The sequence below is a fragment of the Heterocephalus glaber genome, unplaced genomic scaffold (assembly GCF_053883595.1).
Source record: "Heterocephalus glaber isolate CG9 unplaced genomic scaffold, H.glaber_assembly_v1.0 deba00001509, whole genome shotgun sequence".
Taxonomy (NCBI): domain Eukaryota; kingdom Metazoa; phylum Chordata; class Mammalia; order Rodentia; family Bathyergidae; genus Heterocephalus; species Heterocephalus glaber.
In genome coordinates, this window is record NW_028258325.1 from 3,419,252 (window position 1) to 3,435,442 (window position 16,191).

The 16,191-nt window shown below is 52.9% G+C and overlaps 1 protein-coding gene across 1 annotated transcript; it reads left to right on the forward strand.

Annotated features, from left to right (window-relative positions):
- The first annotated feature begins 8,948 nt into the window (after window positions 1-8,948).
- Window positions 8,949-15,109, forward strand: Grpel1 (GrpE like 1, mitochondrial). The gene is made up of 4 exons (XM_004847333.3): window positions 8,949-9,112; window positions 12,128-12,290; window positions 13,518-13,599; window positions 14,511-15,109. The coding sequence occupies exons 1-4, from the start codon at window positions 9,012-9,014 to the stop codon at window positions 14,855-14,857; spliced, it is 693 nt and encodes a 230-aa protein (XP_004847390.2). The 5' UTR covers window positions 8,949-9,011; the 3' UTR covers window positions 14,858-15,109.
- Window positions 15,110-16,191: the final 1,082 nt, after the last annotated feature.

Genomic DNA, 16,191 nt, shown 5'->3' on the forward strand with positions numbered 1-16,191 from the left:
TCTACATTCCAGCACCTACCTCACAAGCGCAAGGTCCCCAGTTCGATCCCCAGTACCAAAAATATGTAGGTCTACATCTGGTCCCTGGCCCCTTCCTCCCGGGGGAGGGGTTTCCAATCCCCTCCGCTTCTCAGCCATTATCAACTGAGCAACTTTGTCCTGCCACACCCTTCCACCATCATGTTCCTGCCTTAGAGGCAGTGACCATGGACTAAATCCCCGAAACCACGGGGTCAGTTAAACTCTTCCTACTTTAAGTTGTGGTTATCAGACAGCTTGTCTTAACAACAGAAAGGTGGGCTGGGAATTTAGCTCAGTGGTTCCGCCGCCTGCCTCGCAAGCACAAAGTCCCAAGTTTGATCCCGGTACCAAAAAACAACAGGAAAGGTGGCCAATACAGCACTGATGGTGGAACTCATAAGATTTGGAGTGATGCTGGGGTGGGGTCAAAAGTATCTTACATGTGGAAAGATGTGAATGAGGGGCAGAGGGTAGACTGTTATGGATTGAACAGTGCCCCCAAAAGACGTATTAAAGCCCTAACCCTCAGCACCTGTTGTCACTCAGTTGTCGTTAGTTAAGCAGAGGTCACACTAGGAACAGCGGGCCCCACAGTCGTGTCTCATGTTCTTATAACAAGAGGAAATCTGCTGACCCCAGACAGAAAGGGAAGAACGGATTTCTGTCGTCTTAAAAGCCCTGGATTAGCTCCCTGGGGCTGTCAGAACAAAGCCCCACAGACAGTTAAATAACAGAAAGCTGCCCTCTCACAGCTCCCAAGGCCGGGAGTCCAAGGTCAAGGTGCAGCGGGGCTGGCTCCTTCTGAGGCTGTGTGGGAAATGCTCCCAGGCCTCTCTCCCAGCTCCAGGGTCCTGGGCATCTCAGGCACCCTTTGGCTTGTAGAAGCATCACCCCGATCGCTGCCCGCCTTGGCACACGGCCTTCTCCCTGTCTGGGTATCTGTGCTCCAGCTGCTCCTCCTCACAAAGACACCAGTCACCCTGGACCCAGACCCACCCTAATGACTTCAACTTGACGGCCTCCACCTCCAAATGAGGTCACATCCTGGGGTACTAGGGCTGGACTTCAAAACACAAACCGGGGAGAGAGGGACACAATTCAACCCATGGCAGCCATTCAGGGTTGCAAAGTTGGCTTCTCACCTTAAGTTTAGACTCACAATGTAGATGGGCCAAACCATTTTTCAGTCTTGTTTTTGTCAGTATTTAATTTATTGGCTGTATACATTTTACTATTTAGAAGAAATTAAAATTTCCAGTCAAGTTTCCAAAGAGGAAATTCATTTCCAAGAGAATTCATTTCCATACTCACTTCTTTGTTTTGAGACAAGGTCTCGCTATGCACTTCAGGCTGGCCTCAGACTCACAGAGATCCTCCTGCCTCGGCCTCCCACCCAGCCCATTTCCACTTCCCTACCAGAATTGTCCTGGGCAAGATGTCTCCTAACCCATCCCAGGTATTTTCTTTACATTATTAATTTTTAAACTGTAACAATACCACATAAAGTTTACCATATTAGCCATTTTTAGTGTCCAGTTTGGTGGCATCAAGCACGTTCATAGTGTTGCATGACCGCCACACCATCCCTCTCCAGAACTTTCCATCTTCCTAAGCACAAGCTGCCTTTCCTTCGGCACCGATGTCCCCCACACCCATGGTCAGCTGCTGGCCACTGCCCTGTGCTTCATGTCTGTGGCTTTGCCCATTCTGGGTATTTCACATGCTTGGAATCAGACAATATCTGCCGCCTGTGTCTGGCTTATCACTGTCCTCAAAGTTCACACACATTTCGGCGTGTGTGTCAGGACTGAGCCCAAGGATACTCTACCTCGGAGCTACACTCTCCACCCTTTACTTTATTTTTCATTTGGAGACAGGGTCTCACCCAGATGCCAAGGCAGGACGCAAACTTTGGATCCCCCTCCTCCTGCAGCCTCCCTTGGTTCTGGAACGACAGGCGGGCACTACTGCAGGCAGCTAGCGTTTCCTTCCTGTGTGGGGCTGAGTGACATCCATTCCTTGGACAGAGCACACTTTGTTTATCCCTCACCATCTGGCTGACATTGGGTGTCCCTGCCTCTCGGCTGTGTGCCCGCTGGAGCCCCGCGTTCAGTTTCTCTTTGGATGTGTGCCTGGAAGTAAACTGCTTGTCAAAAATAAAACGGTGTTTTTAACTCTCAGAACTCTCACAGACAGTGTACTTGGGTCTTCCCTGACTGCTGGCTAGGTCCGGGAAAGGGAAAGGGAAAGGCTGCCCTGGTGATGCCCAGTGTGAACCTCATGGAAATGCTCAGGACCTCGGCCTCCCCACGGCCGCTGTGACCACGTGGATGGCAGCCACAGCCACAACCACAGCCCTGCAGCTCTGCCCTGGACAGAGCACCCTGGGGCTGGCAGCGCACACAGCAAGGAAGTCACGGCAGGAGCCAGATGCTGAGTAACACTCCCCAAGACACGGACGGATGGACACAGGCACCAGAGGGCATCCGCTGAGCCCTTCCCTGTCTGAAAATGGGGGGCTGATCCCCGCAAGACCGTGGGGACAGTGGCATGACGAGGCCAGCGGCCGGCATGCTGCAGGCGTGTGCCACAGCTCACCCCTCCACCCGCTGGCCCAGACCGTTCCTCAGATCTCTGCAGGCCATGACAGTGACCCCTTCCTGGGCCCTGGGGTCACTGTCACAGTGCACAGAGGGGCGTTCACAGTCCCTGAAACAGCCTGCTGCGGGGCTTCGACCGTAGGTGGCGTTCAGGTTCTGCAGTGTGCGTGCTGGTGACTGGTTTAAAGGTCAGGCCAAGTGGTGATGGTGCCAGTGCCGTGCTCTGTGGAGTGTGAGCTCTGTCTCACATGGATTCTTTTCCTCTTCAGAACCGGGCGCAGCAGCACCAGAGGTGCTGACCCAGAACTGCCAGAGAGTTTTCCAGCGCTGGAAGGCAATGCACATCCCAAAGCCCAGTGGGCCTCAGCCAAGTGAGATGGGGCTCAGGACCATCATGAAGAAATCCAATTAAAATAAAAGGCACCTCATAAACTTTGAAAAACTCCAAACAGCTATTATTACCTTGCGTGAATTGCCTAGATAATGGCTTTCATTTTTCACTGCATCTTAACAGAAAAGGCTCTCTCAACTCTCAAAGTCCCAAATGTCCCCACCTCATCTCTGAATCACTCCAGAGTCCCTTCCCGGTGACTAAATGCATCAGCTAGCTACTGCCGCATAACAACTGCCCCACACCTAACAGCTCAAGACAACAACAAGCATCCCCACCAACTTTTGATATTTGCTGTGCTTTTCATTTCAGTCATAGGATGGGAGTAGGTCAGGAAATGGGTTCAGAGTGTGGCTTTAATTTGCATTTCCCTTGTGTCCAGTGAAATGGACTGTCCGTGCTCTTTGGCAGCCTGGCTGTCCTGTCTGTGGAGTCCCACATCTTTCCACAGGGCTGTCTTCCTCCGTGACCGCTAGTTCTCTGTGTTTCCTGGATACAAGTCCTCCTTGGAGATCAAACACACACAAAGAAGCATACACACACACACACACACACACACACACACACACACACATGTGTGGTATGATCAAAATATACAGTGAATGTTTAAATTTTTTAAAAATTGTATTATATTAAAAGACACATTGTCATTAATAGCCCTTAGAACACTCCCCCTCATTTCAAATACACTTATCCCATGATCCCTGCCACTTTCTGAAGCAGCTCTGGAGTCTCCTCTCAGGAGGGTCTTTATGAAGTGTGATTAAAAAAGACAGTGAATGCTGCTGCCAGGTGACATCCGATGGAAAGGCAGCTTGTAAAAGCCTGACAGTGTCCTCATCCACCTTTTTCACCAGAGTGGCACCATACCACTTCTGGCTCTTCCCCAAAGCCAGGATGACCATGGAAGACATTCCTTCTCCGAAGGTTTCTTTCACCCTGTCTTTATGGGACCTTTAATGAGCAGTCATTCTCATTTCCTTACAGTCCAATTTCCCACAGCCTGTTTTTATGGCTAGCACTCTTTGGGTATTAGTCATAAAGCCTACGGAAGTTTTGTTTGCTCCCAGGTCAAAGGCGTCCTCCTGCACTTTCCTGTGAAGAAGCTCTGCCTTTCCACCTTCCACACTTTCATCTGCATCCGCACAGAAGGGGCCTTGCACGTTCAGCGTGAGCCAGGCGTCAGGACTAGGCTTCCCATGTGGCAGCCCGTTCATTCAGAAATACTGATTGAAAAGACCATCTCGCTCTGAGGTGAGCTTCCTTTCATTTCTTGTCTTATATATTTTGGATTGCTGGAAGTGATTACAACATACCTGTATCTTCTGAGTAACTTAAACATGTACATATGTCTGTATGTATTAATACATGTGCAAAGAATCAGAAATGTTTAAATGTCCAACGATGGGGTCCGATTCAGTAAATCGGGATTCCATGAAGATGAGAGACCACCATAGCCCTGAAAATGCTGATCTGTGAGCACAGATTGGGTCTCCGGGGGAGCCAGGTGTTAGTCACGTGAAGGGAGAACATGACCAGGAGAGTGTAATGGAATGCAGCGTTGTGAGACGCGTGGCTGTTGGATTCACACACTGCCTGTGACTGTCCAAGCATTAACTCTCTCTTCGGGAGCCCACAGCAGAGGAGAACAGGGAGGGGCCGTGAAGACAGGCACAGAGGGGGATCCGTGCCCCAAACATGGTTTTACAGGGTTGGGACTCTTTTTTTACCATGTGCATGTACTGGATATTAAAATAACTTTAAGTAACCCCAGCACCAGGGAGGCTGAGGCAGGAAGACTGAGAGTTTGAGGCCAGCCTGGGGGCCACATAGTGTTCAAGCTCAGTCTGGGCTATGTAGACAGAGCTCATTCTAAAAACACACAAACAAGCACGAAAAGCAGGTTTCCCGGAAATCTGAGGGTTTCACCACCTCCTGTCTCCTTCCTCGTCCTTCTAGCCCATCACGGTCACTCCCACATCCACCTCTCTGGCCACCCTGGCCACATCAGGACACCTGAGTCACACTGGATGCCACTAGGACCAGACAGCTTCAGTTATCATCTAAATGTTCCCAGAGAGACGGCTGTTAATTAATTGTGCATTTGCTCATTCCCCTTGCAAGCAATTATCCCAATGAAACCTCCACAGGTGAAGTCTGCCTCTTGTTGCAGCAAGCCATTTCCACTTGGACGCCTGTGGCCCCTCCTAGTGGTATCTGCTTACCAGGAGCACCCTTTTCTGTTTGGAGCCCATGCGTCAGGGGGTGGAGGGCCCAGGCTGTCAGATTCCTCTTTTCAGGCAAGCTCCCTGAACCAGGAACTTTGGCTACTGGGGGATGGTGGGTCAGGATGTGTGACACGTCCATTGCACGTGCCCAAGTAGAGGACAAAGGTTCAGAAAAGCATGGGGAAAGAGGAAGGCCTGCCTCACAGGGTTCTGAAGCGGCCATGCCTGTCAGCATTCCCACAACTAAGACTCAATACCTGACACCCACAACTTAAAGGAGGCAATGGTTTATTTGGCTCACGGTCTCAAGGGGTTCAGTCCATGGTCAGCTGGCTCCAAGGCAGGAGCATCATGGTGGAAGAGAGTGGTGGAGCAAAGTTGCTCAGTTCATGGTGGCCCCAAAGCAGGGCAGGGGAGCAGCACCTGAGAGGAAGGGGCCAGGGAGTAGGCGTAGTCCCCAAGGTCACACCCACCCAGACACACTTGGAGTGTGCTCCACCAACTCCCCTGGTTGACCCCAAAGCCAACCGAGTTGACACTCCACCCTGACCAGCAGAGCGGCTGAAGTGGATGAAACCAGGCACCCACTCTGGACCTCACAAGGTCAAAACCAAGGCAGTGGCCCAGCCGGGCTCCAACCTGGAGACTCTGGAGGAGAATCTGCTTCCGGCTCATCCAGGCAGCTGGCAGAGTCCAGCTCCTCACAGCCACAGGTCTGAGGTCCCGTGTCCCGGCTGGATGTCAGCTAGGACTGCACTCTGCTCCCAGGGTCACTCCCAGGACTTCCACCTTCAGGCCAGTCATGGTGAATGACTTTGCTCTGTGGCCAGCTGTAGAAAACTCCCTGCTTTGAAAGGGCTCAAAAGGCCAAACTGAGAAGGATCCCAGATAAACTGTGTCTCAAGGTCACCTGGCTTGGGACTTTAATTTCCACTATGCAGTCCCTGCACAGAGGCACCTAGGTTAGATCTGAGTATGGGACTCCTTTATATAAGTACCGCGCGCTAAGCAATTGCGCCACTGGAGCTCCAAGGGACTCCTTTATAAATGCCCACCACACCCACGTCACGCCACACCTACCTCTCTCCAAACTTCCCTTCATCCAAGTTCAAGGAAAGGAAGAGAGCCCAACTGCTGCCGAAGGATCCCAACACAGGACCCGGGGGACCAGGAGACACTGCAGCAGAGAGATGCAGGCTCTGGCTTCAGCCCTGAGGCAGGCTAGAGCAGTGGTGAGAAGCCTGAAAACACTGCCTTTTCAGCCAGCATGACCCAGTGCAGCCAACTAGCCGGTGTGAGCTGGGGCCCCTCCTCTCTGAATCCTTGGGCTGATCTACAAGAGGACATCTCTGGAGCACCCACCACACCACCTGGAACAGGCCATGCTCAGCTGTCATGAGCATCACGCCCACAGTCAACGTGCTGTCGAGCCATCTGCACGACCTTCTGAGGAACATTTTTCTTGTTAAACACCACCCCATCCTCGCTGGGCACCACACACTGTTTAGCTGGCTCTTCCCAGCTCCAACCCCCTTGCTGGTTGGACATGAGCTCAAGGAGCTGATTCAGGGGGCTTCCCACATGGGGAGCTCATCTCTACCTGTGCCAGCCCACAGCGAGCTACCTGAGCTCCTAGTTACCCAACAGGGTGCTAGGTTGGAGCAGTTCCACGTGTGCCCACGAGGGGGCAGCACAGGCAGGCCTCAGCAGGGGACCCCATGGCTTCTGCCCTGGGACAGGCCTGGACTGAGCTGTGGTTCAGGGACCCCAGCGTGGCTTGACCGTGGGGAAGACAAGTCCCCGTCTGTCCCGGGACACAGGCGCTGCAACTCTGCCATGGGTGTCAGCACTTAGGATGCCGAGTGAGTCTCTCCGAGTCCCCAAGAGGAAGGAAATGAACACTTCCATCTCTTCTACACCTGAAAGGAAGAGCCCAGTTTTACAGGGAAGCCAACTCGGGATGAGAACAGTTAGGTCACCTGGTCACCACCAGCGAGAAACAAAAGATGTTCTAAATTTTATCCCAGAAAATTTCAAGCCTCTTCAAAAGAAAAGTCCCAAGCCCCACAGTACTCATCGCCAAGCTTCACACACGACCAGTCCTGCACTGTCCTCGGGTTTGTCTAGCGGGCTGTTTTTAATGCAAATTGCAGACACTGGCGATTCACCATCAATACTTCTGTTTGCATGTCTGACGATGAGGACATTTTTATGTGGCCACTAGGCCATTATCACTCTCTAACAAAAGCATCAGGAGCTTTGCACTGCCACCTAATACCCAGTCCATAGTCAAATCTCCCCCTCTGTCTAGTCTTTTTTACAGTTGGTTTGTTCTGCCATGATCCAAGGAAGTCCCACACATCCATTCAATTATGTCTCTGACAGTCCCGCTTTTTTTTGCTCTCTCTGGGCCTTAATTAATAACCTGAGTCATTTGTCCAGTACAACGCTCACATTCTGAAGGTGGCACAGCATCTGGCCAATAGCAGCAGCAGGTGAACAAATAGGGTTTTGTTGTTGTTTTGGGTTGTTTGCTGTTTTTTGAGACAGGGTCTCGCTATGTAGTCCAGCCCGGCCCTGAACTCACTATGTCACCCAGGCTGGCCTCGAACTCATGGTCATCCTCCCACCTCAACCTCTTGAGTGCTGAGATTACGGGCTGTGTCACCATACCCATCGAACAAATAGTTTTTTGGTTTTTGTTTTATTTTTTTTCAGTACTGGGGATCAAACTCAAGACCTTGCGCTTGCCAGGCAGGTGCAGTGCCCCAGCCCAACAAATGGTTTTAATGAGACCAAAAGCAAAAGAAGTTCTGTCCCCACTAGTGGAACACAGAGGCGGCACTCCTCGATCAATCCCCGGGTACTGGGAGGTTCAGCCCTGCAGTCGGGACCTGGCGCTGCTCCTGGGCCCCAGCCAAAGTCAGGACCTGAGGCGCCCTCTTCCAACACTGCTTCTTCCCAGGATGAGACAAAGTACACAGACCTCAGCCGAGGCTGCCTGATGAATATCGTGGGGGTTATATCTATTTTCTCTTCTTCTGAACATGTCTGAAATTTTGTGGATAAAACTAACAGATTAATAAACACTTCTGAACTGACGAGCATCCGTGATGTCCAAAACTCTTCCTAAACAGCACATTATTCTCGATTATGTTTTGTGCTTTACTGTGATAAAACGGAAGGTGACAGGTACAAAACAGACACTCGCGCTCCCATCATGCGACATCAACCCCGCTACACTGCGTCACTTTCGCTCCCAGGGTCTCGCTTCTGCGTCTGGACCTCATCCCCTCCCCGTCCTCCTCCTCACCAGGACAAGTGGCCTGGCAAGACCGGCTTTCTCGGGCCCTTGCGGCCTTATTTTCCAGTTACTTGGAATGCCGCGACCGCTGATTTTCCTCCAGTCCAACGACCCCTTGCCTGCATTTACCGATCTAGGACCCGGCGGGCCCCAGCGAAGGCAGGCGGACGCCGCGCTCCCCCACAGCCCGCCATGTGCGCCCCGCCCCTGCGCTCGTCCTCCTCATTGGCTCTTCTCTGACCTCGCCCCACCCAGATGAGGCCCCTCCCTCAATCCCTTCACCTTTCACCGCCTCACCTTCTGTGGCTGCCGGGAAACCTCGGGCCCCGCCCACCGGGGGAGGAGGAATTGTTCTCCGCCATGACTCTCGATTATTGGTGACCATTGTCTGTCGATCATTGCAAAACTATCACGGATTGGGTAAGTGGACGTAGTGGGGCGGGGAAATCGGCGCAGCGGTTCCACGCATGCCCGAAGCGTACGCGGTGACGGCGGCGACGACAGTAATGATGGCGGCTTGCTGCGTGAGGCTAGTGCGGCGAAATCTCCCGGCTTTGTCGTACCTCAGGTAAGGGGCTCTAGGATTCCCTGGGCTGAGCGGAGAACAGCGTCTCCTCTGCACTGCCCTGGTGCGCTGGCCTTTTCCGGCCTCCGTCCCGGAGCCGGTACCCGGGGTCCGTGGGACGCTGATTCCCGGAGCCTCCAGCCTGGGAGCTGGGCATCCCGGGCCAGATGCGGACCCCATCCGACCTCGGACGCCCCGGGCCATGGCTCCCTTGCTCCGCGCCGTGCTGTGTGTGCACCCGGTTCGGGAACGCACGAACTTGGCCACCTGGACCGGGAAGAGTGGGCGCCGGGGGCCGCGGCGTGTGCTTTTGGAGTGGGAGGTCTGCCGCCCACGTGTGCGTGCGACACCGCTCACGTCCACGAACCTCAGTCGTGCCCGGGCACAGAGCCGCCCTCAGTATATGCACTTGAAGGGAACAACCAGAGAAACCGAGGCTCGCCTAGGGTCACGCACTGAGGCAGAAGCCGGCCGGGTGTGGCCTGGACACGGGACGTGTCTTACTAGTCAGGACCTGCTCGGGGAAATTGTCCATGACCAAGGCACCTGTCGCCCAGTTCACGGGCTTCTTCCACTGCTCCTGGAATTCCCTCTCCCCTCCACCACCTTAGGAGTGTCAGGGCGAAAGGCAGCAGAGCCTGCCCCGCTTCTGGCACAGAGAAGTTTAGACAAATGCACACCTCACCCCAGGGTCACAGATCCAGCACCCTCACTGTTTTCCTTTTACCTTGTGGTTTCTGGTTTTTGAACGACCTACCTCAAAAATTAATCTAGCAAATACTTAGTATCCTTATCTAGTGTGTGGGGGGATCGGCCTAGAAGCAAGTTATTAATGAAAGCAAGAGAAACTACTGCGGCAAACCATGGGCACGGTGAGAGCTTACTCGCCTGGTGCAAGCAGGCGTGTGAGGTGAAAGTCACTTACAGTTAAGATGATAGGCAAAGAGGGGAGCACTAGCTTAATAAATTAAGGGGGGCTGGGGACAAAAGAGCTTCTTAGGAAACTTGAATAAAAAGACTGAGGCTGGGGATTTAGCTCAGTGTTTCCACTACCTGCCTTGCAAGCAGAAAGACCCGAGTTCGATCCCCGGTACCAAAAAAAAAAAAATTGGTGATAAATAAAAAGACTGAGACTCAGTTTCCCTCTGGGGCACGGACCAGCTCTGACTCTCAGAGAGAAGGCCAGCTTTAAAGCCAGGCCTGATGGCACACGCCTGTAATTCCAGTACTTGGGAGGCTGAGGCAGGAAGATCCACACGAGCTCAAGGCCTGCCTGACCTCAGTCTCCCAAAAAACAAGTACTCTCAGTTTTTAGACTCCTAGGTTTTTAAAACCTGGAAGTAAAAATGTAATAAAAAGGTTGTTCTGCCCACTTTGTAACAGATTATAATAGATCTTTCCACTTACTTCTGCAGGCCTCAGAAATGATCACATACATAGCATCCCTAATTTGTCTTTACAAAAACAGGATCGTGGTTTTTTTAGGCATGTGCTGTAAAATGCTCAGTGACAGACCACATGTAGACAGTGGTCCCATCAGATTATATCACCTGTGACGCCTTAGTCTTTATGTAAGGATGTTCCATGATGTCCGTGTGACAAAATCACCTGATAATATCTTGCTCAGGATGCATTCTATCATTAAATGACACCTAACTGTACAAAAAATACAGTGAATATTTAAATTTTAAGATATTACGGTGAAAAACACATTGCCATAAATCCACCTCAATGTGCTCTCTGGCTCTCAACAGATTCATCCCACCCTTGCCATTTTCTCCAGCTGTTGTAGAAGTCCGCTTTTGTCTTTAAGTTGTTCTGTTGTGACTGCCTCAGTGTCTTGAATGGATTCAAAACATTTCCCCTTCAGGGTTTTTTGTTGTTGTTGTTGTTATCTTTGTTTGTTTGTTTGGTACCGGGATCGAACTCGGGTCCTTGTGCTTGCAAGGCAGGTGGCAAAACCACTGAGTTTAAAAACCCAGGCCCCCTTCATGGTCATTTTGACTTTTCTGGCAAGAGCCAGAAGGCACACAGTGCCAGATCCAGTGGATAAGGTGGATGAGGATACAGCTTCATGTTTCCACTTGACAGAAATTACTGTAAACAGCTGCAGGAAGTGGCAAAGAGGGTGGAACAAGTGTGTTCAAAGTGAGGGGGAAGATGTTGAGGGTAATTGATGGTAATGTCTTTTACTACAATCTTAAACATTCGCCGTATTTGATCCTGCCTCATACAGCAGATCGCTGATTGGACTGTGGCATAATTACACAAGAGCTCTCACTGGTCTGGCTGAAGAAGTCTGGGTTTCTTTTTATCACTAATGATCTTTGTGGCCTTGTGCTTATCACTTAACCTTGTTACACGGAATAAAACCTTAGTCACTGTGGGATCTGTTTGGGACCTCTTTGTAAGCCCCACCCCACGTCTCCTGTTGTGTCTCCTGACTTGTCAGAGCAGTTCTCCTTTACCCCCTGTAACTCCCGTTACCCCGCCTGAGATCTGCCTGCTGAATCTCCCAAAGTACCAGCTTCCTCTGCATCACTCTTAAGCCCCAAATGACTGTTCTGTGTATACAGAGATCTCACCTTTTTATGCTGAGCTGTGTGTGTGTGATCTCCCCCATCCATCGTTAGAAGCCATATCAGCCTGGGCCTGCCAATAGCTGCTAGATTTTGAGGCGAGGCCTGGCTGCCCAGATCTTGGAAGCCACCTCAGAATGCAAGAGGGCATTGGGTGCACATGTCAGCTGAATGTTGTAGAGTGTCCTCAGGCAAACCTAGGTGGTATGGCGTGCCACACCCATGGGCTGTGTGCTACGGCCACTGTCACCTGTGCACTGTGTTACTGTGTCTGCTGAGAACCAAAACGTCGAACATCATGTGCAGCATCTGCTTCCATCCGTCATAAGCTCCTTCCTTTGTTAGATAGACCTTAGGTAAATCTTTTCTCCCCAAAGTCTGGAGCAAGTAATTTGAAATTACCCCATATTTCTAAAGATAACGTGTAGGCTTTCTTCAGGCCCTCTCTGCGGCTGCTGTGCACAGCTGCGAAACAGAAGAGCAACAGCTCCAGCCTGGAGGAGGGTGTGCAGCCCAGTGAGCAGAAGTCAGAGCCTCCCGCTCCAGACAAGGTCCTCCTGGAAGAGAAGGGCCGGTTGGAAGAGCAGCTCAAAGAGACCGTGGTAAGTTCCACTGGTGACAGCTGCTGCCCGAGGTGGCACAGGCTAGAGCCAAGTCCAGCGCAGTGTGTGTGGTGGTGCCTGTTAGGGCGTAGGCGGTCTTCACAGCGAGGCGTGCTGGGCTGGCTGTGGAAGCAGCGACCAGGAGGGAAGAAGAGACTTGCGGGTCGAGGAACTGGGGGTGCGAGTGTGGTTGCGCAGTGCCCATCCAGAATTGGATGTTACTCCGTGTGGGAGCACAGACAGCACCAAATTCCTTGAGCATCTAAGGCTGCTGCCCAAGGCCCACGCGCTGGGCCTGTGCTGAGCTCACCGCCTTGCCCTTCACCTTAGTCCAGTGAGTAAGCGTCCCTTAGCCCTGTACCCAGACGTGGAAGCTGAGGCACAGAAAGGAAGGGAAACTAGCGACCAGGTTGCAGAGCCAGTGTCTCAGCCACTGCTGCAGTTGCCTGAAGACTGAGGACAGGTTCTTGGGCTGCCCTGGAGGGGAGGTGCATGAGCTCACAGGTGAGGGAGGACGGAGGCGAATCCCAGAGCTGCAGCATGTTCAGCCGAGCGTGCTCTGGGCACTCCAGACACATTGCAGGGGCATGGAAGGCCTTACTCCATAATGGGCTAAGGAGGTGACGGCAAACCTTTTGGAGATGAGTGCCCAAACTGCAACCCAAGCCCACTTATTTATCTCAAAGTGCCAGCACTGCAATCAAACCTGAGTGCTGAGGTTCTCGTGCAGAAGAAACAACTGTTATCCATTCTCGGCTGCTGGAGCAGCTTGGCTAACTGGCGACAGAGAGGGCTCTGCATCTGGGCTGCAGCACACATGCCGTAGGTTCCCCAGCCCTAGGCTAAGGCCTCAGCTCCCCACCTGAGTCCTCTTCCTCACCCTCCCTGCAAGGCACAGGCCTAGGGACAGGGATGCGTTCTGCTGGGAAACTGCTGTTCTCCCCAGAGGGTGCCGAGTGGAGTAGAACCCCAGCGAGGACCTTCCTGTCCTTCACCCGAGGCACTGGGGAAAGAGTGGAGCCACACTTCACTCCCCACGCGCTGGGAGGATGGACAAGGCTGTAAACCGGTCTTCAGCTGTCTGGTTTTCGTCCACAATCTGAAAAGTAATGACAGATTTTATTTGTATTTTGACGTGTGTTGCATAATCATTTTTAAATCAGGCTGGCTTTCCATGAATTTGTTCTGTAGTTAATAATTCAGGTAAATTTTGTTTTCTTTCTCTAGGAAAAATATAAACGAGCTTTAGCAGATACCGAGAACTTGCGGCAGAGAAGCCAGAAACTAGTAGAGGAGGCAAAGTTATATGGTAAATGTGAGCGTCATGTGATGTTGGTCCTGGGGAGCAGCTAAACATCTGAGCATCAGAGAGAGGCCGGTGCAGGGCGCCCTCTGGGTGGGGTGAGTGGTAGGGAAGCAGAGAGGACGCAAAGTGCGGTCGGCAGTGAGGGGCGCTTTTCCTGTCCCCTGGGGGGCCTGGTCTCACTGCAGCCGCAGGTCAGCGCTAGCCACTGGGACAGAACAAAGGAGTCCCTCAGAACTCCTGAGGAGCTGTCCCTGCCTGCCCATTTTACAGTCGGGCCCAGTGAGCCTTACTGATTTGCCATAGCACACAGCAGTCAGCAGTGGCGGCGGCAGCAACATCACCATTCGCGTGCACATGACATAGACGTACTGACAACACTCTGCCTCTGCGTGGCTGCTGTCGCCTGTGTATAACTGGGAGGTGTCCCTCCCTGTGTGACGGATTAGGGACCCAGGCTCAGGATCTGGGGTGAGTGGTTTGCTTTAGGACAGATAGCAGATGGATCTCACCTCACTGCTGCAGATCACATGCCTACTGCTGTCGCCTGTTTTCCATTGCCCTCCCTCCCTTTCTGCTAATGCCTTCGAGGGCTGCCCTGGCTCTTCGGATGTGGTAGCAGGCCGCTTGTCCTTTGCTGTGCCCCTGGGTGACTTCCGCCCTCCCGTGGGTCTCTGTGGCCATCACATTCAAGTTCTAGCCCCTGTAGCCAAGTCTCAAGGGCATTTGAGACCGACCCCTTCACACCCGTTCTGGTCAGGGGTGCCAACTCTCACCCTTGCAAAGGCTTCTGGGGTTGGAGCTGTTGAGGGCAGCAAATGATTCCCTAGGTGTCACCAGAGGCTCCAAGCCTGCAGCGCGCAGCTCTGGTGACCTGCAGAGCTGGTCCTGAATACAGACGTCTTCCTCCTCGCTAGGCATCCAGGGATTCTGCAAGGACTTGCTGGAGGTGGCAGACATTCTGGAGAAGGCCACCCAGAGCGTCCCGGAAGAAGAGATCAGCAATGAGAACCCGCACCTGAAGAGCCTGTACGAGGGGCTGGTGATGACCGGGGTGCAGATCCAGAAGGTGTTCACAAAGCATGGTCTGCTCAGGCTGGACCCCGTCGGAGCCAAGTTTGACCCCTACGAACACGAGGCTCTGTTCCACACTCCCATGGAGGGGAAGGAGCCAGGCACCGTGGCGCTGGTCAGCAAGGTGGGCTACAAGCTGCACGGGCGTACCCTGAGGCCTGCCCTGGTGGGGGTGGTGAAGGAAGCCTGAGAGGCGGGCTCACCTTCTCCTGCGCACACACTGCCCTGTGCCCCTCTGGGCGGAAACCGGGAGAAAGGCAGCTGAGCAGGCCGAGGCCAGCGCCCGGGCAGGCTCAGGAACTGATTCGGGTCTGCTCATTGCTTCTCTTCGCCACGCGTCACTGGTTCCGTGTACTCCCAGGAGGAGGCCGGGCCCTCTTGGTGTCCTGAGTAGCGCTGTACCTGCAGCTTCTGGTGATTGCAAATAAAAGGTCTCTGGGAATTCTGCTGGCTGCCCGGCTGCGCCCATCTGTGCCGCGCCATCCCCTCTGCAGCACTGAGTCACTGGCCCTCCAGCCGCCACGCGGTGTCCTAGTGAGGAGAGGACACATTTCTCGTGCTGGAAACTGCACTGACTTGAGAATAGACAGTTCGGGTGTAATTAGTGTCTAGCTGCTGCACGCGTCAGCCCTTGGCCCCTCTGTGGAGTCGGGAAGTGAACGTGCCAACTGTGAGGATCTCATCACCTTTATCCTGCCACAGCCGAGTCTGCCCGTCAGCCCCCTGCCCCGATGTTCCTCGCTGAGCTTCTGACCACCTCAGGGTGTGTCTCCAGTAAGGTGGACCTTCTCAGAACACCACCGCTGTCCATGCTTTATTTTATTTATTTTTGGTACCAGGGATCAAACTCGGGACCTTGCACTTGCAAGGCAGGCGGCGGAACCACTCAGCTAAACCCCCAGCCCCATGCTTCATTTTAAATTTTTAAGAGCGTTTAAAGCTTGCTGTTTCTTCTCCTGCTTTCTGGTTGTAATCGAGTCCTTTGATGGAGACCCTGAGCCCATGGCCAGCAGGACAGGTCCCCCATGTCCCAGCCCAGCCCTGAGCTGCATGGTGCAGCCTCTTCCGCTGGGAGCCACAGCCAGAGCGCCCTGTCTGTGGGGGTGGACTGGGCTTTCTGGCCTCAGCCATGGTCCTCATTGACATTAACATCGAGGACCTGGGGCGAGGGTTGGGTGAGCAAGTAGGCATCTCACAGTGAGAAAAGTAAGTTTCCACCGCCAGTGCTAGGATGGAAGGGCAACGCTAATAAATCCACCTACCGCCCGAGGAGGATAGGACAGAGCCTATGGATTTTCCCTAACAATTCGGAACGATGCAAGTAAGTGCCATAATTAAAATCTTCTGTTTACTGTTTCCAAACATTTCCCTCTTCCTTTAAGCTGCCCTGAATTGGTCAAAAACAGCCAGAACTAACGGCAGCATAGCACACAAGAAAAGCCCAGCAGGCCCCATCCGGCTGTGCCTGTCCGTCTGCCAGGGCTCTGTATGTACACCAGGTGTCGTCCAAAAGGGGGCCTGAGT